The following is a 25792-nucleotide window of genomic DNA, read 5'->3' as shown; positions in this document are numbered from 1 at the left end:
CGTCATATCCTCAGTCTTTTTTGCCGCATGGTCCGATGCAGAAGCAATTTTGCGAGTGCAGGTTGGCGTTCTGAAAGTTTCTGAAGTCAGAGTTTCAGACCGAATCAAAGTTGGCTAAGTACCCCGTTGGGGAATATTTTGGTTTTTTCTTGCCTCAGTATTTAACCGGATGTCAGAAAAAGTGAATAACTGTATTTCTTGTGGGAAACAGATACCTCATAGGGATTACCATACTTTGTGTATACCTTGTTTAGGGCCTGAGCACGACGTTGTTGGATGCCGCTCTTGTGCTAGATTTAACAAACGCACTATTAAGAGAAGGTTAGACTGTGCCAGGTTAGTTTTGGGAAGCGTTGTAATTATAAAATGCCGCCGGAGGCTCCGACGCCCGCTTGCCAAATAGCGCAAGGACAAAGCAGCAAAGCCTAGAGTGGAAGAACCGACAGTCCCAGACGTCGGATCTTTAGAAGGCTCAGTGGAGCCGGAGGTTTTGCCAGGTGTTTCTTTGGAGTCTCAGGGAGAGACTTTACTGTTACAGGATGTATCCTCGCAGGAAGTAGGCCAGGCTGAGGGGGCTTCTCAGGTGGCTGTTCTTCCCTCTCTTCCTAAGGTGGTTAGAGCCTCCCCTTCTATTTCCAAGGTTTCTTTGAGAGGCAGGCCAAGTTTAACTTCAGTGGGGGTTTCTCCTAGTGCGTCAGGGTCTTTGCCTAAGAAACATATGCTTAAAATGGCAGAGGATTTGATTACTATGATTAGAGGTTCTATGCCCCCTCCTGATAAGAGGCCTAGGGTGGAACCTGAGTTTGAGAGTTTTGAGCAATGTTCGGAGGCTTCTGAGTCTTCGGCTGAAGACTTGCAGGAGTATCCTCCTTATTCTGATTCTGATGTGGATGATTCTACTCCTTCAGCTTCTCCTCCTGAGGATTTTTCATTTTCAGAGACTCTGCATTCCATGAGGGAGCATTTTAAATGGGAAGGTCAAGATTTCTCTGATTCCAGGAAGAGGCTTAGGAATTCTTGTTTTACCCCAGCATAGGCCTTTAGCTATACCTCCTGTTCTGAATGTGGTGGAAGATGTTTTGCAGAGGCTTCCCTCAATCCTGATTCTTTGCCTCCTGCCCCAGTTAAACCGGATAGGTACTATAGGGTGCCTGAAGCTCATAAGTATCTTTTAAGAGTCCTAGGGCAGACTCGAAACTGTCTCTCAGGGGCCTAAAGGTGTGAAGGCCTCTGTTGTTAAAAATCCTGTTCCTCCTGATAAAGAGGCAAGGGCTTTGGATAGATGGGGAAAGAAAGTGTATACTTCTTCCACTTTAGCCATGAGGGCGTTGAATTGTCAGTTTCACATGTTAAAATATCAGAATTATCTCCTTTCACAATTGAAATCTAAGGTGGATGCTCTGGCAGAAGGTATTGAGTGTAAAGAGTTGCAGGATTTAGTTCATGTGTCTGAACAGGTGGGTAAACATTCCTTGCAATGTGGTTTTGATGCTGTGCAGGCCTCCTCGAGGGTGGCTGCCACTGGTTCTGTTCTTCGTAGGCATGCCTGGTTGAGGGATCAGAATTTAGCTGAGCATGTTAAAACAAGGATTTTGGATGCTCCTTTGCAGTCTGATGTGTTGTTTGGTTCGCCTGTGGAAGCAGTCTTAAAGAAAATGGAGGACAAGGCTAAGTCTATGCAAACTGTTAAGGATTTTTGCAGGTGCAGCCTCCAAGTTTAGTAGAAATTGGCCTACTAAGGGATGGACTTATCCTGCTTATGATTCCCAGTCTAGGGGTAGGTCTAGACGTGGTAGGGGCAGAGCTCAAGGTTCTTTTAGGCCTAGGACAGGGAGTTCCCCTGCTCAGACTTCTGGTGAGGGCAGGGGTCAGTCCTTTCGTAAGCAGACCCAATGACCTGCCTTTTCAGCTGCCAGTACATTCTCGCCTGGCAGCACCTTTGGGAGGAAGGCTGTCTCTTTTCAAAGAAAATTGGGATTTAATTACCCAAGACAGATGGGTTCTGGATATCATTCACCACGGTTACAGGTTTTATTTCCATACCATGCCTCCTTTCAAAGGCATGCCAGACATTCCTCCTCTACAAAGACAAGAGGCTCACAAGCAAATTTCTCTGTTGCTCCACATAGGGGCCATTCAGCCAGTTCCTGTGCCAGAAAGGGGCTTAGGATTTTATTCTCGCCTGTTCCTAGTACCGAAGAAGGGGAACACGTGGAGGCCAATTTTGGATTTATCTATCCTCAACACTTATCTGGACATTCCCAAGTTCAAAATGTTGACGTTACAACAGCTTTTACCTCTGCTGGGCAAGGATCACTGGATGGTAACTTTAGATCTCAAGGAAGCTTACCTTCATGTGCCTATCGACTAAGTTGCAGGAAGTATCTGCGTTTCGAGCTGGAAATTCTCATTATCAGTTCTCTGCATTGCCCTTTGGCTTATCCACTGCGCCCAGAGTATTCACAAAGGTTCTGGCTCCAGTGATAGCTTACTTCAGGCTAAAGGAATTCAAATCTATCCTTACTTGGACGACTGCCTGATTCTAGCTCAAGAAAAGGAAGACCTTCTACAGCATTTGGATTATGTCATAGCAGTGCTAAGATGCCTAGGGTATTCTGTGAACGAAATAAAGTCCAGTCTAGTACCCTCTCAAGACATGTGCTTTCTGGGTGTGAGACTGAATACAGCAGCCCAGATGGCCTTTTTAACCCCGGACAAACAAAAGAATCTTTCCAGTTACTTCCATCAACTATCTCTTCAGTCCGGGCTGACTGCAAGGACAGTCCTTCAAGCCTTAGGGTTCATGGCATCTTGTATTCTGGTGCTTCCCAATGCCAAACTGCATATGAGGAAGCTGCAATGGTATCTCAAAATGTATGGACACAGCACTGCCAGGATTTGGACACTGTCATTCAAATAATACCTTGCATTCAAAAGGAATTTTTGTGGTGGGCTCAGGAATGTCACCTAAACAAGGGACTCTCTGTGACCCGGCCAGAGGCGAGTCAGATTCTAACGACAGATGCCTCAGACATTGCTTGGGGAGCTCATCTAAATGGAAAGTGGATACAAGACAAGTGGCCTGCCAGACTACAGCATCTACATATCAACATGAAAGAGATGTTAGCAGTCCAGTTTGCATTAATGGCTTTCAAGGAGTTACTTCTTCCAGGGCAGGTGTTGATTCTAACAGACAACACAACTGTCATGTGGTACATCAACAAACAGGGGGAACACATTCTTACCCATTGTGCAGGCAAGCAATGATTTTATGGGAGACTGCGCTCAGCTTGCAACTAACTCTTCAGGCAAGGTTTCTGCCGAGCACAGAACTCCTTAGCAGATGTGTTAAGCAGACAAATCATGGATCCCCACGAGTGGAAACTGGATCTTCATGTATTTCAAAAATTGACAGTGTCATGGGGAACTCCAGACATAGATCTGTTCGCTTCTCCACTGAACCACCAGCTGCCAAAGTTTTGCACAAAGAGGTTTCATCACACAGCTTGGAAAGTGGATGCTCTTTCTTTCAGTTGGAAAAATCTTCATGTGTATGCTTTTCCACCTCTGCCTCTTCTCCCAAAGGTGCTTCTAAAGGTCAGACAAGACAAGCCAAGGATGATTTTAATAGCTCCAGATTGGCCTCGGCAGCACTGGTACCCATTACTGAGGAGTCTGGTAAGGAAGCCTCCATGGCCTTTACCCTTGATTCCACACCTGTTGTCTCAGAGGGACGGTCACCTGCTCAATGTCAAGCTTCAATCTCTTCATCTAACAGCCTGGCATATTCTGTTTTGAAAGACAGCAGGTCTCAACTTCCTCAACAAGTTTTAAATGTGATTATGGAAGCCAGAAGACCTAGTACAAGGAAAGTGTACGCAGAAAAATGGAAGAGATTTTTATTTTGGAGTGCAGCAAACAATTTGGAGATTTCTGAGCCTAATTTGAGTGTGGCTCTTCAATATCTTACTGAGTTATTGGACAAAGGTTTGTCTTTCTCTTCCATTAAGATTCATGCTGCAGCAATTTCAGCTCACTATGATTGTGACCCACCATTGTTTTCGCATCCTTTGTTCAAGCAATTTCTTAGAGGGGCAAAGAATATAAGACCCCACGTAGAGCTCCTACTCCTGCTTGGGATCTCAATTTTGTGTTGGAGAAACTTACTCTACAACCTTTTGAGCCTCATGCTACTGCTGAATTGAAATATTTGTCATGGAAGACTGCTTTTTGTTGGCCATTACTTCTGCAAGAAGGGTTTCTGAGTTGCAGGCCCTTATGGCGGTAGAGCCTTTTGATTTTTCATAAGGATAGGGTATCTTTACGTACTAATCCTTCCTTTATGCCTAAGGTGGTTTCTAGTGTGGCTTTAAACCAAACTATTCATTTGCCTACTTTTTATGCAGATCCCCAAAATAAAGGGGAAAAGATTTTGCACACTTTAGATGTACACAGGCAATTGTGTTATTATTTGAGCAGGACTAAGGATTTTAGGCAGTCTCAGCAGTTGTTTGTTTCTTTTGCTTTGGGTTCAGAGGGCAAGCCTGTGTCAAAACAAACTATTTCTAGGTGGATTGGGTTTTGCATTGCATTTTGTTATTCCCATCATGGCAAGGAGATTCCAGCTGGAATTAGGCCTCATTCCACTAGGGCTACTGCCACTTCTACAGCATTTCTAAGGGGTGGCCACTAAGGATATTTTGGAGGCAGCTACTTGGAGTTCAGTGCATACTTTCTCTAAGCATTATCACCTTCCTCTCTACTCTAAGTCTAGGGCTGGTTTTGCCACAGCTATTTTGCAAGGCATGTTGTCAGTTCCTGCTTCCTTATGATTTGCCAGCCTCCCTTACCTCTGCTTTGGGATTCTACCCAATAGTTAGGACTGCAGCAATGTGGAATGAAGAACATAGTACAGTTTTGTACCTACCATAAATGTAGATGTTCGAGGATCCACATTGCTGCAGTCCAATTTACCCTCCCTCCTTCCCCTCTGTGTTTAAGGGTGGTTGTGTAGGTGAGGTTATATTCTGGTAATTTTGTATATATTGTACATATTTTTGGTGCAGGTATGTTTGGAATTTTTGGTTTTGGCCTTAGCTTTTCAGGGTCTTCTGACATCTGGGGCAATAAAAGACTGAGGATATGACGTCGGTCATGCGCATTAGTACCCTGACGTACTGACGTCAGTCTAATGCGCCCTGACCGACGTCAGCCATATACTTTGGTATTCGGGCCGACTGGACAGCGGACTACCCAATAGTTAGGACTGCAGCAATGTGGATCCTCGAACATCTACATTTATGGTAGGTACAAAACTGTACTTTTCCACCCTCCAACCCCCTTCTCTCTCTCCCCTTCTGTATCTCTATTATCACAGGGCTGTTGGTATTTACTTTTTACTGGTGGTTTTTTCCACCATAACTTGGCTCCCTATTTGGGGGGCTCCTGACATTTGGGGCTAGAAAAACTGATGTAATGGCGTCGGTTGCCTGTTTTTATACCCCTGACGTCAGTCCTGGAGCGACGGCAACCAATGCAGAAATACTAAGTCTCTGGTATTCTGGCCGACTGAGGGCTACAAGCAGGCAGATAACCCAAGTGTGATGACTGCATCAGTGAATACACTCGAACATCTGCATTTATGGTAAGTGTACACAACTGTACTTTCAGCACGCCCTGACAACTTTCAGACCCCTACTCTCCCCGGGGCCTTTATTGATCAAAACAGACAACACCACAGTGATGTGGTATATCAACAAGCAGGGAGGGACTCACTGTTATTCCTCTCTGCAGATTCGACATGACCCTTTGGCACACGGCCTCAGCCATGCAACTGCACCTGCTAGCACAATTCCTGCCAGGCTCCCTAAACTCTCTGGCAGACAACTTAAGCAGAAACCTGCTAGACCAACATGAGTGGCAGCTAGACCACAGAACCTTCACCCTTGTAACCCAGAAATGGGGCACCCCGAAGGTGGACCTCTTTGCTTCCGACTCTAATCAGCTCAGCAAATTCTGCACCAGGGAACCTCACAACAAGGCCTGGAAAGTGGATGGCTCTATCCTTCCATTGGGTGAACCTCTCGGTCTACGGATTTCCTCCTCTACCACTCATTTCAAGGGTACTGCTAAAAATAAGAGAGGAAAACCCGAGGGCAATCCTGATTGCCCCAGACTGGCCAAGCCAGCACTGGTGCCCACTGCTGCGCAGCCTGTCACCCCCTGCCACCATGGCACCTGCCTCAGATCCCAACACTCCTGACCCAAAGGAATGGAGAATTCATGCATCCCCAATTGCAGACCCTCAACCTGGCAGCCTGGTTTATTCCCTGACCTCTCCTCAAGCTGTCAGCCTAAGCAAACAAGTCCTAGATGTTATACGTGAGGCTCGACGGCCCAGCATTAGAAAATCCTATGCTGACAAGTGGAAAAGGTTTTGCACCTGGATCCAGGCTAAGGGAGCCAGAACGGCACAGCCCTCCCTACCTCTCATCCTGGATTACCTAGCAGACCTACTACACAGGGGTCCATCCTTGTCTTCTATTAAAATTCATGCCTCTGCCATCTCTGCTCATTACAGCACAGAACCACCTCTATTCTCACACCCTCTCATCAAACAGTTCCTAACAGGGGCTAACAACTTAATGCCAACCAGAAGAGCTCCTACCCCCAGCTTGGGACCTTAACTTTGTGTTGGAAAAGCTCACCCTACCCCCATTTGAACCTGCAGCTTCAGCAGAGTTAAAATTCCTCTCCTGGAAGACGTCCTTGCTTCTGGTCATCACTTCAGCTAGAAGAGTATCTGAGCTACAAGCGCTCATGGTTGTAGAGCCCTTCATCATTTTCCATGCTGACAGGGTCTCCCTTAGGACTAATCCATCCTTCATGCCTAAAGTGGTGTCCAGTGTGACTCTCAACCAATCCATTCATTTGCCCACCTTTTTCCCTAACCCACAGAACAAGGGGGGGAAGGATTCTGCACTCTCTAGATGTGCACAGACAGCTCAGATTCTATCCGGACAGGACTAAATCTTTTAGAAAAACTGATCAGTTGCATGTCAGCTTCGCAGCAGGGGCAGAGGGCAAGGCCATACCCAAACAAACAATATCCAAATGGATAGCACACTGCATCAATTTCTGCTACAAACAGCACGGGAAACTGCCCCCAAAGGGGGTCAGGACACATTCCGCCAGGGCATCCTCCACCTCTGTAGCTTTTCTCAGTGGGGTCCCCACCAGGGACATCCTGGAGACTGCAACATGGACATCTGTTCATACCTTCACCAAGCATCACCTGCCTATCTTCTCCAAATCCAGGGCAGGCTTTGCCACTGCAGTCTTGCAGGACATCCTAGCCACCCCCCAGTCTTCTTGACTGCTTCCACCCTTTTCATCAGCTTTGGGAATCAACCCAAATGTGATGACTGCAACAGTGAAACACAAATAACATAGTACAGTTGTGTACATTTACATAAATGTAGATGTTCAAATGTATTCACTGTTGCAGTCCTGGTTTCCCTCCCTCCCATCCTCCTTCTTTCTCTATCTCTCTTCCTCTCTCTTCTTACAGGGAATTTTTGGTATTTACTTTCTACTGGTGGTGTTTATCCACCATAACCTAGTTCCCTATTTGGGGGCTCCTGACAGGGAAAGAAAAACTGATGTAATGGCATCGGCTGCCTGATTTTATACCACTGATGACCTGAAGTCAGCCCTGGAGCAGCAGCAACCAAAGCAGAAATACTAAGCCTCTGGTATTCGGGCCGACTGAGGGCTACCCCTGGCAGGATAAACCAAATGTGATGACTGCAACAGTGAATACATTCGAACATCTACATTTATGGTAAGTGTACACAACTGTACTTTCTGCTTTTAGTTTAGATGAGATCTTCTGGGTGTGTGAACTTTGCTGTTGTTCACTATTTTGCCATCTTTCTTGATAAGAGTGGTCTTCTAGTTTGTTAGGTCATTGTGATCACTATTATAGTTCTTTGGCTTTATAGCAGCAGCTTATCGTCAATTTAATACAGTTGTATTTAGTGTGTTGTATATCGTTATTCTGTGATATTTCTGCTGGTGTGCTGTATTTTTCTTGTTATTATGGGCAAGACTTAGGCTTTTCCTGGGATGCAGTCATAAACTCCCATGACTGCTGTCTGTGTGGGGTATCCCATTTGGATATAGATGGTCAGGCTTATGCCTGTCTGGGACCAGGATGTTGGCCATATCATATGGCCAAGTTTGTTACGAAGGGACTTCTTCCTGCCTCTCCTTTAGCTGTGTCTCTGTCCCCTGCTTCACCTTTTCCTTCCAAGAAAACTGTTGAGGAAGAGAAGAGAAATAGGAAGGATAAGGACAGAGACAGGATAGAGAAAGAAAGTGAAAAAGAATAAAAATATAAATAAAAAAAGATTTTTTTTTAAAAAAGAATGTTTTTTATTGAGTTGCTCTAGAAAGTAAAAAAAAAAAAAAGAAGAAAGAAGAGTGAAAACTTTGCAGAAGAAACGCAAACAAGCTGATTTCAGAAAAGCATTTGAGGTTGGTTTTGCTGATTCCTGCTACTACTTCTGGTACCTCATTATCACAATCAGCGAAACCAACCTCAAATGCTTTTCTAAAATCAGCTTGTCTGTTTTTCTTTTGCAAAGTTTTCACTCTTCTGCCTTTTTTTACTTTTTAGAGTGACTCAATAAAAACATTCCTTTTTTAAAAAAAATCTTTTTTTTATGTATAGTTTTATTTTTTTTTTTACTTTTTAGTCTTTAAGTAAACTATTCTATTGTACTGTGTCCTTCTGTTATATTTTTATTCGCTAAGCATTTATCTATTTGAGACCAAGTGGACTGCCTAGGGGAGAAATAAGTGTATTCTGCCCCTAAAGACTTCTTTGCAATTTTCCAAGCATCTGCCAAATGTAATGCTACCAAATGTTTCCTGCAAAAATTCTCTGTTCTGGATGTGTGTTTCTTCCTTTTTCAACCCACAACACCCATTTGCTAAAAGACTATGTTCCAGTGCAGTAGTATTAACAACATCCCCTTATGAAATCTAATTTTGTTCATCACTGTTAAAAAAAAATTGATTTTTGGATCTGGGTGGGAGATGCAACACTGCAGTTGTTCACACCTAGGCTATCTAATGGCTACAAAAATATATGCAGTTTGAGTAAGCATATTTACATATTGAGTGAGTTCTATAACACAAAAATAATTTTCTTTTGTTGCCCTCACGTTTTAGAGTCCTGAACCTATGCTGAACGAACTTGTTCCTGATATTGCAATGGGAGTGTCTTCAATGTCCCTGAAGGAAAGGAGACTCCCTGAACTGACTGATACAACTGTGCATCACTCAGAACCAGTTCCAGGATCTTCTCAGCATGCTTCTTGTATTCAGAACAGGCACATGTATGGGTCGCGTGTGAAATATCCACTTGAGCAGAAAGCAGAGATCAGAGAAACCCATCAGGAATACCCTGACCTGTATGATATTTCTAATACTGCTTGCAGACCTTCTACACCAGCATCTAGTAGACATACCTCTATGACATCACATGGTCTTTATTTAGGTCCAGATCTGTACAACCATAACAGACCACCTCAAAGTGGTCTTTTACCAACTTACTTGCCACATCAGGCATCACCGAAAAAGCATGAAGATTCAAGAAGGGAGTATTTGCTTTCTCAGGATGTACATCAGCAGAGACAAAAGAAGGAGCCGCTACACCTTGATGTCTTGGAGCAGCCTCCTCAGAGGCTTGACCTTGCACTGGCAGCGCAGGAGAATGCTGCAAATTCTGCACTCACAAGAGGCATAATAAAAATAGACACTGATTTGACCTATGGTTTAGGTCCTGTTCGTCCCTCACTAACTGCATACAGCTCAGAGGTACATGAAGAGAGGTCTTGCAGGAGAACAGACAGTGGTCCACTAGAGCATGGAGCCATTGCACCAGTTCAGAGAAATGCAGAGACAGAAAGAGAGGATGCAGTAAGTCGAGAAAGGAGGTCTCCATGCAAACCAGACTTTCCATATAAAAAATCTGCTCTTTGAGACTGGTCTACCATAGCTATTTTAACCATAAGAGTATTTGTTTGAGGTATTTTTCTTTGCAGTTCTATCACCCTAGTTGGAAAAGAGACTGGATTTGTTTTGAGAATCAAAATCGTATCAGATTCATTATAATTTAGTTTGCTGTACTCATATTTTTATATATCTAATCTGTTTATTTGAATATAGCTGGCACATTTTGTGTTTTAAGCAGCTGGAATGAGCAAACATTTTTTAACACATTCTTAAAAAAGAGGTTTACTAAGGGGGTGAATGGGTATAGCCTTGTTGCTTTAAGACATTCAGTGTAAATACAAAGAAAGCTCTTGTGTTACTCCTTGTAAATGGGGATTATATACCATATGGGTGTTACTCAGGTTACAGGCCTCGCTGAGTGTAGCTGTAGCTTTATAGTTGAAACCTTTATTAATATTTTAAATTCATTTGCACACTTTATGCACATAAATTAATACAAAACTACAAAGGTTTCCTAATAATTTTAGGATGTACGTCATATAATGAAAAATTATATGCATAAAATTAACAAACAGCGTGAGCAAAGTTTTGAAGTAATTAATTGTACAGTAAAATATAATATACTTATTAATGTTAATTATCTAAGAGTTTGCCAGATCCTCATGTCTCCCATTACTTATTAGTTTGTTTTGTCTTTTTCAAGTCTGCAGAATAAGCGTCTTCATCATGAAAGCATACTGTTAGCAAAAGTAATTTCACTTGTGTACTGTTTTTTTGGAACTTTTGGTTCTATAGCCACAACACGTATGCAGGACTTTAGTGCATTCTGTTATGTGCTTCCTGTTTGATAGTCTGTGTTGGTTAGAAAACTTTGGGACTATCTCAGTGTCATCGTGAGAATTCCATTGTCCCAATTAAGTATCTTTTGCTCTGGTATTCTGTGAGAATGTGAAGGTTCTTTTTTGCATTTGTTTCTTCATGTCTTTTGACCCATTCCCTTGCCTTTTCAGCAGTTATTTTAAATGGGGGCTTCATTGTATTTACAGTCACTTTTCACATTAAGCAAGTTTTGTTGTGTTTAAATCAAACTCTTCTCTACTCATAACTTCTGTCTGCAGATGTTATTCCAGTGGCTTTGGTGCCTATCTTGTCAGATATTTTTTCCTTTTTTTTTACATGGATGCCTTGGAAGCCTAGAAAGTATTTTGCCGTTTGTATTTTCTAGGTTGCTTTCTTGAGTGCATGTGCACACGTGTGTTTTTTTCCTTCTCATATACCTGGGGTCACTCACTCATCCATTATTTAGTTTTACTTCTTTCCCTGTTTGTATGTTAAGAGTATGGTAATCTGTGTTTAGCATCTTCAGTTTGTAAGTAGACTTGCTTACTTCATGTTTTCATTGAGAATAGGTGCTTATCATTTGAATTTTGTTAGTGTGTTTATGGTGCAGATTTGAAAACCATACTTTTGATTTGATGAGCATTTTGTTTGGATAACTTTTTTTTTTTTTTTTTTTTTTTTTTTAAGTGCAGCTAATCAGATATTTTGTAATGCATTTCTCAGTTGTCTGCAAGTTTTTGCCCATTATTATTTCTTTCCTTCTAACAGCAATCCTTCAGTGCAGTGAATGTCTGGTATGTTTTGTATGCTCATAATTCACTTTTGCAAATACATGTTGTATATCATAACATTTTGTTTTAATTACAGTACTGTGCCTTCTGAACAGAACTTTTGATTGTTGTACTTTGCCATCTGGTGGAGTGCTCCAATTTACTGCATTTTAACTGCTTTCCAGCTGCTTAACCAGTCATTTGTAGGAAAAGCATACATTATCTGTAATTGTCACCCCCTCCCACCCAGATTAAAACTGTAACTATCCAATGTCTATGTATTGGTCATAAAAAATTATCACAATCTATTTCAGTCAAGTCATGTAAGTTGTCCTTGTTTTACTGCTCCAGGTTGCAGTGTTAAAATATGCACATAGTTTAAGAAAGGTGTGTATCCTTTTGTTTTACTGCCAAAGGACAGGGAGCAGTCCCTTTGTGGAAATCATGTGTTACCCATGCATAATGTAAACGAGTTTGTATGTGTGTACAACTCTGTTTGCATCTGGAGGCTTCTGTGATTAACCGTCTCTGAAGGGTCCTCAAAAAATGAACATTAACTCCAGTGGCACAAAATTGCTGTCAGAAGATCACAGCATTTGAAATGGGTATGTCACATCATGTGGCAAGTTCCCCACCCTTTTTGTGTAGAAGCTGCACTACTGCTTTAATATAATCAATTCTAAGGTCATCATTTGTCAGAGGAAAAGGCTGATCATTGTTTTTTGCTCAAAGTATCAAGTGTTCATTTTTACTTCATCAGATTTGGAGAAATGCATTTTTATAAACACAGTTCTTGAATTAATGTGATGCAAGCACTAGCATTTCAGCAGACTTGAGTGATTCCTGCCTTTGAAAGACATCACCGTGGGTACTCATGATATATGTGAGATTGTAATTGTAGCCTTTATGTGGATGTTTCCTGATTCATGCCTTTGTTTACTGCATGGCCAAATCAGATCAGATCTGTAGTTGAGCAGAGAGTCAGGAATCATCAAAACTGGTAAGTCAGCAGTGCATGTTGTCAGTTTTAGCAGCGTTACAGAATAAGGTTGTATAGGTGGAAACCCCCCCAGTACACCTCTTAAGCTCTCAATCTTGGCAGTTTCTGATATCATCATCCAGTTCCCTGATCTCTCTGAAATAATTGCATGTTCGTCTATCAAATACTGGAGTCAGTGGAAAAAAAAGACTTCCTATTTCACTGATGTATGGTGCAGAGCTCACCGTGCATCCCTGCCAGGAGAAGTGCTTTTTTTTTTCTCAAGAGTTTATTGTTTAGAAGTATATGTGTGGCTCCTTATAAGAACATGGCAGAGGCAAGAATTACACCAGGCTGTGTCAGAATTGTAGAATGATAGTTTAATTTTGAAAAAAAACATCATACTGGCAGATGAGACAAGTCGTTGGAACTGCAACAAGTGTTTGCCAGATATTTCACTGGTGCTTAGTTCTGAATGCCTCTGTACTCTGTTCTTTCGCACTGCTTGTCAGAGTGTAAATCTGCCTGTATAAAATAATCTGTCATAGAATTGTTGAGGACTCTCAAAGTGTACCAGATCCTAGCAGAGTGCCAAAACAGTGTCACCCCCACCCCCCAGTATTTTTTTTTATTCTAACGTAAAGTTTGCAAGTTGTGGCAACAATGTGCAATATTTTGGATGTTCATCGTGTTACCCTGCTGCAGTCATCACACTTGGGTTATCCTGCCGTCAGGCGGTCCCGCAGTCGGCCCGAATTCCAAAGTCTTGGTCTGGCGTCGGTTGCTGTCACTTCTTCCCTGACGTCAATGCGCCAGGGGTATATCAGAGGTATCCGACACCATTTTCTTCAGTCTTTTTCTTGTCTTAGTCTTTCACGTAAACATGAACCATTTTAAACAGTGACATTTTGATTAAACATCATATTGGAAAACATGGTTAAGCAATTAAGTACATAGTACTTAACCACAGAAACCCAGAAGAGATTGAAGAGAATTTTTGTAAAATGGCATTTTGGAAAGAGATCTGAATGTTTAGATGGATGAAGCTAATCTGATAGATTCGCCTAAGTAAACACACACACAGTTTCTGATTGATGCAGTCTTGTTAGGACCCATTAGAGTGCTTCTAGTTGTGTTTGACTGCTTTGGTTCCCAGACTATACTTTCAGCATTAATACATGTTGATGACAGTGGTCTACCTTCCACTGTAGGTAACAGTTTTTTTCCCTTGCAGTATCCTATAAACATTATTTGGTGCCCAGAAGTCCTGCAGTGTCTTTCAGTTTCATTATTTCCATTTACCCATTGTAGGTTGTAGTCCATAATTTTGTATCCTAAAATGGTCTTGCTGAGATAAGTTAATTGCTGAATATATTAGGGGAGAAACTTCATCCATCTCTTCTGTATTGTAGGCTTTTGACTGTGTTTGATAACACCTCTTTAGTGCTGGTCCTACAGTCCTGTGTGTGTGTCCAGGAAAACCCAACAGATTTTTTTAAGGTGCTAGACCAACACAAACAGCTGTATAACAAGCCTACATCAGATCCATCAGTTATTTCCATTGGTAAATCTGGGCATCCAGGCTGGTGGCATTCCAGGGCAATCTTCCAAAAATGACTGGGAAAATAGAGTTGTAGATAGTTTTGTTAAAAAGGTTTGTAAACCAAGCAAGAAATCCTGAAAAGTTAGATTGATAGTTGCTTTTGCATGAGATTTGTTCAAGCTCATGGGGAGAAAGGACAGGCAACCTAGAATGAGATTTTTTCTAGCTCATGGGAAAAAGTTAGGACAGGCCATTAGACCTCACATTCAGTAGCAGATTCCCTTCTCTACTGGCAGACATATTTTTCTGCCACTACTGACACTGACTCATGATGGAAGAAGGCTGTGTGGTCAGCTTTCACATAACTAACAAAAAATAGGGATAGAGAGTCCAGAAGTAAAAAGTGTTACAGGTCGTCTGCAGTTCGACATTTTTTTTGATGCTGTTGAAAAGCTGACCATTAATCAGCAGTTCAAAAATTACCAGCTTTTTTCTTTGAGATCACAGAACTGTGTGGATTGAGGAATGTGCTGTTTCCCCACTGCAGTGCAGTCTCTCATTTGGTTTATTTAATTAGCAGGGGGTGTGGGGGACACAGCCACTCATCTAGGGGGGCTTTCCTCCCATGCAGAACAGGTTAAGGTTGTATCTCAATCTTTGTTTAATTTGACATGTTAAGGAAATGTCATAAATCCCTAGATTTAAAACAAAGCAGCAACTGTCAAAAAAACAGAAAAATGTTTGATTTGATGACTAAAACACCAGCCAGCAAACCAGGTTTCATTTCCAGTCGGTGGAACATCTGCATTGCCGACATCTTAACAAACCAACCCATATTTAGAGGAACCAAAGCAGGAAATGGAGAGTAAATATAGTATGCATTTGCTTCACTAATTAAATCAGAACAAACTTCATATTGCATAGAAAGTCACCAGTAATCCCAATTTTAATTTACAAATACATCTACTCATCAGCATGTTAACCCACTTTATATATGAAAACTTACTCAGAAAGTTATGTCATTCAGTTTGGCAGACTCTAGTGGACCAATGATATCATTACAAGATGTAAACGATTTTTAAAATCCTGTTAACATACAAAAAAGGCAGAACTTTTTCTTTTCTTAGAATGAAAAATATGCAATTTAGCTTCTTTAGTAGAAGTTGACATCATCCTGTCAATCCCTGTAAACTTAAATTTATGTGTTATGTTGTATCTTATGTCAGACTAATGCAGTGCATTGTCTAGAATGTTTAAGGTCATGTATATGTAAAGTCATTCTTTTTCAGAGGACCTGGGGTTTCCTCTACACTGAATGTTTGCAAATCCCAAGGTAAATAAACAGCTGTATGCTGCAGGTAAAAAGTTCTGTGATGTCAAAAATTCTGTGGTATTTTTAATAGAAAAAGATTAGACCTGGGCAACAAATGAACAAAACAGCACAATTGCCACAAGGGAAACAATCCTTGGGTTTAGTAGCTGAAATACGTTTGAGTAAATTTAGACCTGTAGGGGTCCTTAAAGTAAAGTTAGCATCTTGCCTTTTCTGTATGCAAAACACGTTATTCAGAAATAACAGTGCCAAAAAACTTGTTAGTTTTCATAAATAGCCGATTTTTATTAACAATGATCCTTATTTTATAACTTCCATAAGTCGGTAAAAATGTAGGTGGTAACCTGGCAGAAGCCCCAAAAATCTAGGTGGTAACCTAGTTGAAGACCCAGTTTCCCTGTTTTTAACCATCAGCAAGTTGGAATGTTTTTTTCAGAAATTTGCAGCATTGTTTTCTGAATAAGATTCCTACTGTATCCCTTTGTCAAAAATAAATTGCTAAGATCACAAGTGCTGGTTACAGATGCAGTTTACTGTATGAAACTGGGAAGTAGAAGTGTTCTTGTTTATGGATGGCAACTTGTAATATAATGTTGCATTTCCTGGAAAATGCTTCATGGTACAAATTGTTTTGTAAAGTACCATTTAATAGTTTAATAACTGAAACATTAAAAATTGTGATAAATAGATTGTTTAGCAGTAAAGCTTAACCTCATACTATTATTTAAATACACAACAAAGGCAAATGTGGATGTCACCTTCACACAAACCCCAACAGTCACTTTGAAATCTTCTCCATATGTTAAATGTGGTAATTATTGGAACTATCGTAGACATAGTGTTGCTAAAAAAAGTAAAGATCTGCATAAATGGGGACAACTTTCACTCTGTAGCTTAAAAAAACTTTTACTATCAAAATGAATAGCTTTCTTTTCTAATACCAGCTGCATAACCTGGAGGAGAAACTGAATAAATGGCTTGGAATATAACTCCACTAGTGGTTACCAAATACTGAATAGCTTGTATCCCCCTGTCATGGGCAATAAAAGTATATAAACTTTCCACATCTACAGTGCAAAGAAAAATGGTGTTAAGGACCTGAATTTGATACACAAGAAACAAGAGTTCAATTGTGTCACCAATGTGGTCCCTAACTAGCATCAAATGAGGTTTTAGTTAGAATTGTAAAAAGTCAGAGTCTACAAGGGGGGAGCCCCTTTAATAAGTAATAGGTCTTCCTGATGGTGTTCTTATATTTTTATGTACCTTAGGAAGTAAATAAAAATGTTGACTCATAGGTAACTTCATAGTTAACTGTTGTATAACATAGTAAATGACTGTTTTCCATGTTATCAGAAAATTTGTTTTGATTTAATTAATTAATTGAATTTATAATATATTTATTCTCCATGGTTTCTTGGAGTCAGCACTGAAGAAGTTCCACCTAGTTAGAACAAAACTTGGTTTGCTTGCTGTTGTTTTGATCTTCACATCAAGTATTTTTTTTGTTTGATTGTTCGGTTTTCTTTTTTATTTTATATAAATTTTATATGTGTACCTTTTCAGGTAGCTCTATGCACTTTTGTTTTGGTGTATGTATATGTGTATCGCACACACACACACACACACACACACACACACACACACACACACCTTTAAATGTGCCATTTCTGGTATTCTGTTCTCTCTCTCTCTCATGTACACAGTATGTTAAAAAATTGCTGCCAAAAAAATTATAGCGGGCCCTTGTACAACATACCATTTGCTGACCACCACGTCCTGAATTGTGATATTGAATTTGCCCATCGTGGATCAAAAATTTGGTTTACAAAAAAACAGTTGTGAAATGAATATTACAGAAAAGTGTGCCACAGAACACAACAGACAGAAAAACCCATAAAGTGACTACACTGAAACTATCATACCAAAATTCCACTCCTTTAGGGAGGAGATGCAGTTGTCCATGCCTTCTAAGCCTTGGTACGGTCTTTTAACTTCCAGTAGTCAAGTTTGCTTCTTCCATACCAAAAGACAGTCTTGGGAGCCATTCCAGCTCCCACATCCCATTAACATGTCCTTTCCCAGGACAAAATCTTACTCCTGAACCACTTCTTCCTGAGGACATTCCTGAAATCTGTTCCAACATTCCGAATGTTCTTGAAAACCATGTGGTTTATGTCACCCACCAGTGGTACTTCAGAAGCTAGTGGGACCAATGCATTTTGTTGAAAGTAATTCTTTTCATCTCCATCAAGAAGGAACTCATTTTGGTAGGCTGAAAAGGTTATCTGCAACCAAAGCTTTCCCTTTACCCCCATCAGTTTTGAGTCAGAAGCTCACCATTTGCCTTAGACTATGGCTGTGGATCTCAAATGCTTTTAATCAAAGTGCAGGTCATATACTCCACACACCCTTGAAACAACACACAAATGTGATAAAAAGATGATGGCAAATTCCATCTCAAGTGTTCATATCAGTACTAAACTCAGGGAGCCTTCAAATGGTACCTGGACGTACATACTAGATGTGGCGCACCAGAAAGCATAGGGTGCATGTGTTCATACCCTCCCTGCAGGATAGCTTTTGAAGCTTTAGAAGTCCTGGCAATCCATTTGGCATGCATATGTGGACTGTCTACATCACCGGCCTTCAGAGCTCTGCGCCAAACTGCCTGAATGGTGACTTAACTGAACAAAGGGAGTTTTCCTCAAGACCACAGAAAAACATTAGAAGAGAGACATATTTGCATCTCCAGAGAGCCACCGCATTTCATGCCAGTGCAAAACACACATCGCAGATTCATTCACATGTTTAGTTTACTTGCTGCAGGTTTTATAAGGCTTAAGTGAAACTCTCATATCTGTTAGTCTGACTCAGAAAAATGGCAGATTTATTCTGAAGCATCACAGCTGGAACCAGGGATTCTGTACACCTTCCCTCCAGTTCCATTCAACCAAATAGTTATGGTAAAACAAAAAATGAAAAGGGAGCACTTGCCTTGATTGCTATAAACTAGCAGGAATGGTTTGGTTTTCCCAGCTAATCTGCATATTCAGAAAGATCCCAATGACTCTTCCAGTTCATTGCACCTTGCTGTCTCAGCAAAAAGTGGCCATAGTATAACCCATCCTCAAGGGCCTCCAGTGCCAGTAAACTTTTCAGGTTAGTCTTCCTTTGTTGCATATTCTCCTCATCAGTCGCCAGTTGCCTGCATGTTAAGAGGAGACTAGAAAGCCTAACATAGAAGAATCTTACCAAGTGGGAGATTTTTCTGGATGTGTAGCAGGAAATGCCTAGATCCAGCATCCTCCCTTGTGGCTCTTGTAATGCTGTACTTGTCTGAGCTGTTTAGGTCATGCCTAGACTACTCCACCATTAAAGTATATTTGTCATTAGGACCGGCCTTTGGTCAACTGGTGCCCTAGATAAAAGGTCTCCACTACACCCCCCAACACCACCCTGTCCCCCCATCCTGATCTATCTTTATAGAACAGATTACTGTAAAAGTGCCCCTGCTAGAACGACGCCCTAGGCGGCCGTCTAGTTGGCCTATGCCTAAGGCTGGCCGTGTTTGTCATCAGTTTCACTATGTTTGCCTTTGGTTTCTTCAGTCTCTTACAACTTTTTAAATGAATTTTTGGCCCCTCCTTGCAGCTGACTGCCAGTCGCTCTCAGTGGCCTCTCCTTGTTCACCTGATCTGCCAATTCCAACAAGCCATTCTGGACTTCCTCTGACCTGTTCATGGCCATTGAGGAGATCGAGGCACCCTGGGGTAGTGTCATTGCTCCTAAGGAGGTTTTTTTTCCCCATTATGTACTAAGTTTTTCCCCTTCTCTGTCATGCAACTATACTGTCCAAGAATGGAAATGCAGTGACTATATGGGTGTATTATTTCCTCCTTCGGGCAACTCATCCAGTGCCCTGCCTCCCTATACTGGTCTCTGACCTCTGCCTACGTTTGACTGCAAAGTGCACCTGAATTTAGTCTCCCACTCCCATGATGGTTACACTTGTCCTCCCTGACCAGTGCCTCTAATACCTGAGCCACTAATTGCACCCACTCCACCTGGGTTGTAGTCGCAGCATTGTCCCTCCATTCGCACTAGTAGTTTCTTTCTGGTCTACTGCAAGTCCTTAAAAGCAGGCTTTACCTGAGGCCTATCAAGAGACCAGTTTTCTCCTTCCTGGATTTCAGCTTCATAAATGAGAACTCGTAGTCTTGCCTTTATTCTGCCAATTTTTGCTGCTGTTGGATTTTTATCCTAGAATACTCTTAGTATTCACCACTGTGGACAGGTGTATGTTAGAATGAGAGGGCTTGTTGTATAAAGACCATTAGGAAAGTTTCAAGATTAGTTTCTACTTCATATCTGAGATGGCCTCTGATATCTCCAAGTCATTTCATTCATCTTGCCCTTTTTTAATAATCAGCAAATGGATGATATTTATGCTATCTCATCTTTTAACAGCATGTGCATATGCAATCCATCTTATACTAAGTGATCCAAAGACTTTAGACAGTCTGAGTTTGCCAGAGAAGCAGGGTATGCCATTATCTAAACAGAGCATCTTGAACTGGTTAGCTGATGATACTGCTACCATGGGAAGACTGTTACTGGACAGGTCAGAACACACAGTTTAAGGTAGCTATCACCACCATAGCCTTCCTTAAGATGTCTCCCCTCAGTTTCTGTAAGGCTGCTAATTGGATTCAGGTTACACATTCTGCAAGCATTATAAAATGGATATTCAGTGAAGGAGTAAGCTTGGCTTTGCCTCGGCTGTCCTAAAGGGCCTGATGTAGTCCTAATTGGAGGTCTGGGCTCGGTACTGTCTCACTTCTTGCTAATTTCTCATACATCCTTAAAGGTACTGCAGCAATGATTTTTGTGATGAACGATGTAAAGCTGTGCTGGGATACTTGCCCTAACTGCATATGTTGAAATAGATTCATTGCTGCAGTAAGTATTTCCAGCCAACCCTAACCACCCTTTTCCTGCACATGTCTTATTACCCTTCTTGGTAGTATCTTCCTTTTTCGCCCCTGGGGACAGGCTGTTTCATGGTAGCCATGTATACATTGATAATTGTGGTGCTGTTAATGTCAGGGTCTCTTGTGTGGTGGCAGACACAAGTGCATATTTGAGAGCTTAAAATTTTGTTTTCATTTCCCTTACTGTTTTTTTGCTGAACCTTCTCTGTTGAGTGAGTGCAGGTCATATAGCCATATTTGATATTGGCTGTGTGTTACAAATAGAGGAGAATCCCTAACTGACGACCTCTGGGGCTGTAGCTGAGCCTAGTCTGTGCATCTGACTGCTCTGGAAGTCTGACCTGTGTTTAAATCCCATTCACTTATGAATACATCGAAGCAGTGATCTTGTTTGTTTGAACATCCAGTTAGGATGCATACCCATGCTTTAACAATACTTTGAAGTGTCATGTGCAGCTCTAGAGTAGTTGTGAATATACACTTGCTTGACAACTGCTTTTTTTAAAAACTGTACTCCCTACAGCCAGTTGTGGGGAAAAAATACATTGTAGCAACTTGTATGAGGCTGTAAAATTAATAGGCTAGAAACAAGTGTACAATTTCTTGCATTAAAGTTGCTGACTCTGGAGTTGATAAAGAAATTTCAGTGAATGGATGATATTTCTGCTGTCTCTTGTCTTTTAATAGGTCCATTTGACCAGCATTTTATAAGCTACGTTTTTGTACCTAGCATTTAATAATTTTAGTCACCAGTTCTGTTTTGTACTACATGCTGGACATGAATCTGTTTTTATTAACAAGAGTTACCAAAAGAGCTTTGTAATGAGTATGTAAATAAAATGCATTTCTGGTATACCTGTGCTGAAAGAATAGTGTGTATTTTGTAACCATCCATCTGTCGTAGCAAAAAAGGGTATAAGGCAGAAATCAGTCCTGGACAGGATGTTAGTCTTTCCCAGGATTCATGTACACTGCACCCACTTCTAGGGACAGTTTAGAACATCGCCAGTTAACCTATCTGCATGTCTTCAGGTTGTGGGGGAGAGGACTGGAGACTGCAAGGCTGCCTAAGAGGCACCCCATTTCATAGCCAAGCTGTGTGAGGAGCAGCACTGCCACTTGTTTGTAACCAGCACTAACTACCACTTATTTGTAACCTTTGTTGTATTTTCTTGTCCTGATCCCATCTTGTTCATCTCCATTTGTACGTCCTTCACCTCCCAAAAAGAGCATGTGTGTTCAATGTTGACTTGTACCATTTCTGTCTGAAGTGCATCTTAGCCTGGTGGATTAGGAAATTAAATTTTCTTTACTCACAAGCAACTGTTTGCCTGATATTAAACCGAGGGATTGATGCTTTTATCATCATGTCAGTTTTGCAGGTGCTTATCCAGCAGCTTATCTTATTTCTCATACACAGAATTTCCACGTCTCCATGATACCTGTACTACTCCAGAATAATGGCATCTCTTCTTGCAAAGTATGCAGCCTGTGTTGATCTCAGTTTTTCTTTCTCATTTATTGCCCCTTTGATGCTCATCAGTGAGGATCATTGTTACAGTAAAATTCCTTATACACACAGAATTAACTGCAGGTGGATTAGTTCTACCAGACAGTCTTCAAGAACAAGTAGACATCCCCAGAGCCAGAACAATGCTGGCCTCTTCCCCATACCAAGGATTTCAGAAAGAAGCCCCTCCTTAAAGAGGACAGCTCCTTGCCATCTTCAGTTATTTTTCTTCACACAAGCGAACAGTCACATGTTCCACATGAGCATGTCTGTCCGTCTGTTCCTGGCAAGATTCACGACCCTATTTTGGGCTTTAGTCTATTCTTTGTCGTATTGAACTGACTGTTTTTGAGCCAATGTTGAAGTTTTGGGTATGTTCTCTGTGGCTTGAAAATCCCTAGTAAAGAAAAATAACAAATATATTTGCTGGTGACAAATTGCTCTAAATGACTTGTGAGCAGTTTTTATTTTTCGTGAGGATCACTAGATTGCATCCTGTAAACATTGCAAAACCTTTTAGAAAATTACCCCCTTTAGCAAAACTCTGAATTTAAAGGTTTTCATGAAGGTCAAGAAGTTTGCACTGAGAGAGAGATGGTATCTGCCTTCCCCCTAGATAGACAACCACCTACAAGCTTTAAGACAAACTGTCATAGATTCATGGATACACTAGACAAGTAATCTTGAAAAACTTGTATGAATTTAGCCATGTAAGTCAAAGTATCCCTACCAGTGGGTTTGCTCTGCCTCAGCTGCACTCGCTACCTTTCTAAGGATGGCTACACAAGCTATCCTGGGATGAATTTATGAAAATGTATCCAGTTGAGAGTGACATTGAAATAGCCTTGGGTGCTACTTTGGTTTGTAAGGGAATCTTTTTCCAAATATGGAGAACATGTTGCATTAGGAGCCTTTATTTGCTGATGAGATTAAGGTTTTTATAAGTATATTAGAGGTTGAATAGAAAATGTTTTTTTCATAGCACTAAAGGCTAATCTGTCAGCAAAAACATAAGCATATAAAGGAAAGGTGGGAAAAAAATTATCCGTGTGTACAGATGAAGAGCACTTGGCTTTTCATACCCCAGTGATTCAGCATAAGCCTGTGGGTACCAATCTCAGGTGCTGCTTTGTTTGCTCCCAGTCCAGACACCTTCTCAACCAGCATCCCCACATGCGCCTTTTGGTGGAAGACAGTGGCCTCTGCTTTTGAAGCCAGCCACACCTGTGATGGTTTTCCCTACAACATCACAGGTGGATGCTGGTTCAGGAGTTTGTGGGAAGGCACCATTATTTTATTTTATTTTTTTTATGTACTCTTTATTGAGGGAGTTCGCCCCACTAGCCCAGCAGCATTTTTTAGGGGAGACCTGAGGTGGAATTCATACTGACTAGGGGAGACTTAGACTGGACACAGGGGAACTTCCCCTACTCTTTTCAGTAAGTGCCACAAGGTGTTTTACATTCACCTAAGCTGCCTTGGTGTCTTATGTCTACCTGAGCTACAACCACCTAAGGCAGATGGGACCTCAGTTTAACTTCTCTTCCAAAGGGCAGCAAGCACAGGAGTATAGCACCATGTAATGCTAAAGTGCAGTGTCAATACAAAATGAAGCCAGTCACTTTAAGCAGAAATAAAACCCACAGGCTTCTGATCTTCCAGCATCAAAGGTAAGTGTGATTTCCTTTGAGCCACTGTCATCACCTACTACTGCTGATGCTGGGCTAAGCATCTTATGGGTTCTCACTCATAGTGATGGCCATTGGTACATATATTACTGACTCCTGCATCAGCCTTTGCCTTTGGTGAATAAAAAAATGTGGAGGCATTGAGCTACTTCTTTCTTCTTGCTGCCCTAGCACCATCCACAGGAGATGTCCCCACCCTAAAAGGATAGACATTCTTCAGCAAAAGGGATCATCACTGTCTGAAGTGGAAGGAAAAATCTGCCTCACTCCAACCAGTTTCATTCCCACTTTGATACAGCATCAACAAGTGTAGTATTGTTTTTGAGGCATCTCTAGAGGATGGCTGTTTTAGGGTGTTTATGAATTTGATGAGGAGTTAAACAGCTGACATAGTTTCAGATACAATGTCTTTGTTTATTAGATGGAGGAGTCCAGTCCCTCAACTGTGTCCTCCTTGGTGGTCCAGTCATTCTATGATGCTTGTGGACATCTCACTGGAACCAGTATCACAAACCCAGTCCTGGAAGATTGCATTGTATGGCCCTACAGAAGTCCAGCCAGTTGTATAAGTACCCAGTAGTGTACCCTGATGTTTAGATCCCTTAAAAGTTTCCAGATAATAAGTCCTTAGATTCAGCATTCTTCCTAGTGATAGAGAAAGTTGAGTGTATAACTCCAAATAAAGTAGCATGTCTGACAGTCTTAGGATCAGAACCATATATTGGAAGACCAGCATGATCCCATTGCCATGGTGGTGTACTCAAAAAAAAAAAAAAAAAAAAAAAAAAAAGTGGAAGACATGGTAAAAATTAGAGGATAGACTAATAAGGGTCTGGGTCACCAGATTTGTGCGGGTAGCATACAAAGTGATGCCATAAAATGGATGATGCATTGCAGTTGTGTGCATGCCATGGCAGCAAATAATGCCATTCTGATAAGAAACTACCTAGCATGAAGTTCGGCCTTTCCTCAAGTGTGTATGTAAAGGAGCAAATGCATTGTGCCCAGCAGAAAATGTGGGTTCTCCCTGAAGAGGTAAACAGGCAGTAGTTGGATGGCTTTCTTCAATAGATATCAAGAAAATGGAGGGGAATAGCAAAGACAATGCAGGTTTTAAAACATTTCTTCCACTCCTTTTTCTAGATATAGTAAGAGCTTGTCTTGCCAAAAGTGGTCCTTGATAGAAGGCACTCCATGTTGTAGCTCTGCATGCAAAAGTGACCATTTGAAATATGACAAAAGTTTGAAGGAGTAGAGATTGGCAGGGTAGACAATATATGATCACCTAGCAACAGTGGAAACTCCTAGTATTTTGTCTTCATGATCCCTTCCTTACACTTCATTCTCCCCCATCTTTTGGGTGGAGAAACTTCCCCTTTTGCATGCAGATTTGTTCCGCTTGACTTGTTTGCTTCTTTGGATAACCATCAATTCCAGACATTCTTCTCACTATCCCTTTGCAATGGGGATGGGGTTTGGGAAGTTAACTCCTTCTCCATCCTTTGCAACCAGGGACTCTTCCCCCATCTTCCTCATCCAAAGAGGCCTCCTTAAGACAAGAGGCGACTGGGCATGAGTTGCTGTAGCAACCTTAAACTGGCAAAGACAAATATGGATCTCCCCAGCTAGTTCAAATATGCAGTAACCTATTTATCCTACTTCTGTGCACTCTGACCCAACAGGATAGGATCCATATAAATTTAAACTCTTGAGTGTCTTCTGCAGTATATGTCTGATTTTAACCTAGTACCTTGGAGATTCTTGTTCTTCACAAAGGTATTTCGTGTACTGCAGAGACACAATCAGAAACTTGCATTTGCCTAAATAGAAGAGATTCTTTGCTGTCACAATAAAGCAGATCAGCTCTACCTCACTCTCCACTCCAGTAGAGCTTAATTTTCTGATAGAACTGTTAAAGGGCTAGTCTCTGCATTTTTGTTCGGCCACCTCTGTGTGATTGCCTGCAGATCCTCATCATTTCCTCCATTGCACTTGTCAGGCTTTTTTCTCAAGGGTTTTCTTCATCTAAGTCCACCCAGGAGACATGCCTCACTGCTTTGAGACCTAAATGATGGTGAAAAAAACGACTAACCCTGCTATTAAGTTTGACAC

At 41.3% G+C, this 25792-nt stretch overlaps 1 protein-coding gene across 1 annotated transcript in view; it reads left to right on the top strand.

The window, feature by feature from the left end:
- Positions 1 to 24441, top strand: part of BTBD7 (BTB domain containing 7) — a 1417647-nt gene extending 1393206 nt beyond the window's left edge. The window contains exon 11 of the mRNA XM_044074574.1: positions 9238 to 24441. Within this exon, the coding sequence (XP_043930509.1) occupies positions 9238 to 10050 (813 nt within the window). The 3' untranslated portion in view covers positions 10051 to 24441. The remainder of the gene's footprint in view (positions 1 to 9237) is intronic.
- Positions 24442 to 25792: the final 1351 nt, after the last annotated feature.

This window comes from Protopterus annectens, chromosome 6.part0, assembly GCF_019279795.1.
Source record: "Protopterus annectens isolate FY-2018-M chromosome 6.part0, PAN1.0, whole genome shotgun sequence".
Lineage (NCBI taxonomy): Eukaryota > Metazoa > Chordata > Ceratodontiformes > Protopteridae > Protopterus > Protopterus annectens.
Note: the sequence above shows the minus strand (reverse complement) of the source record. Positions and strands in the feature narration are given on the sequence as shown.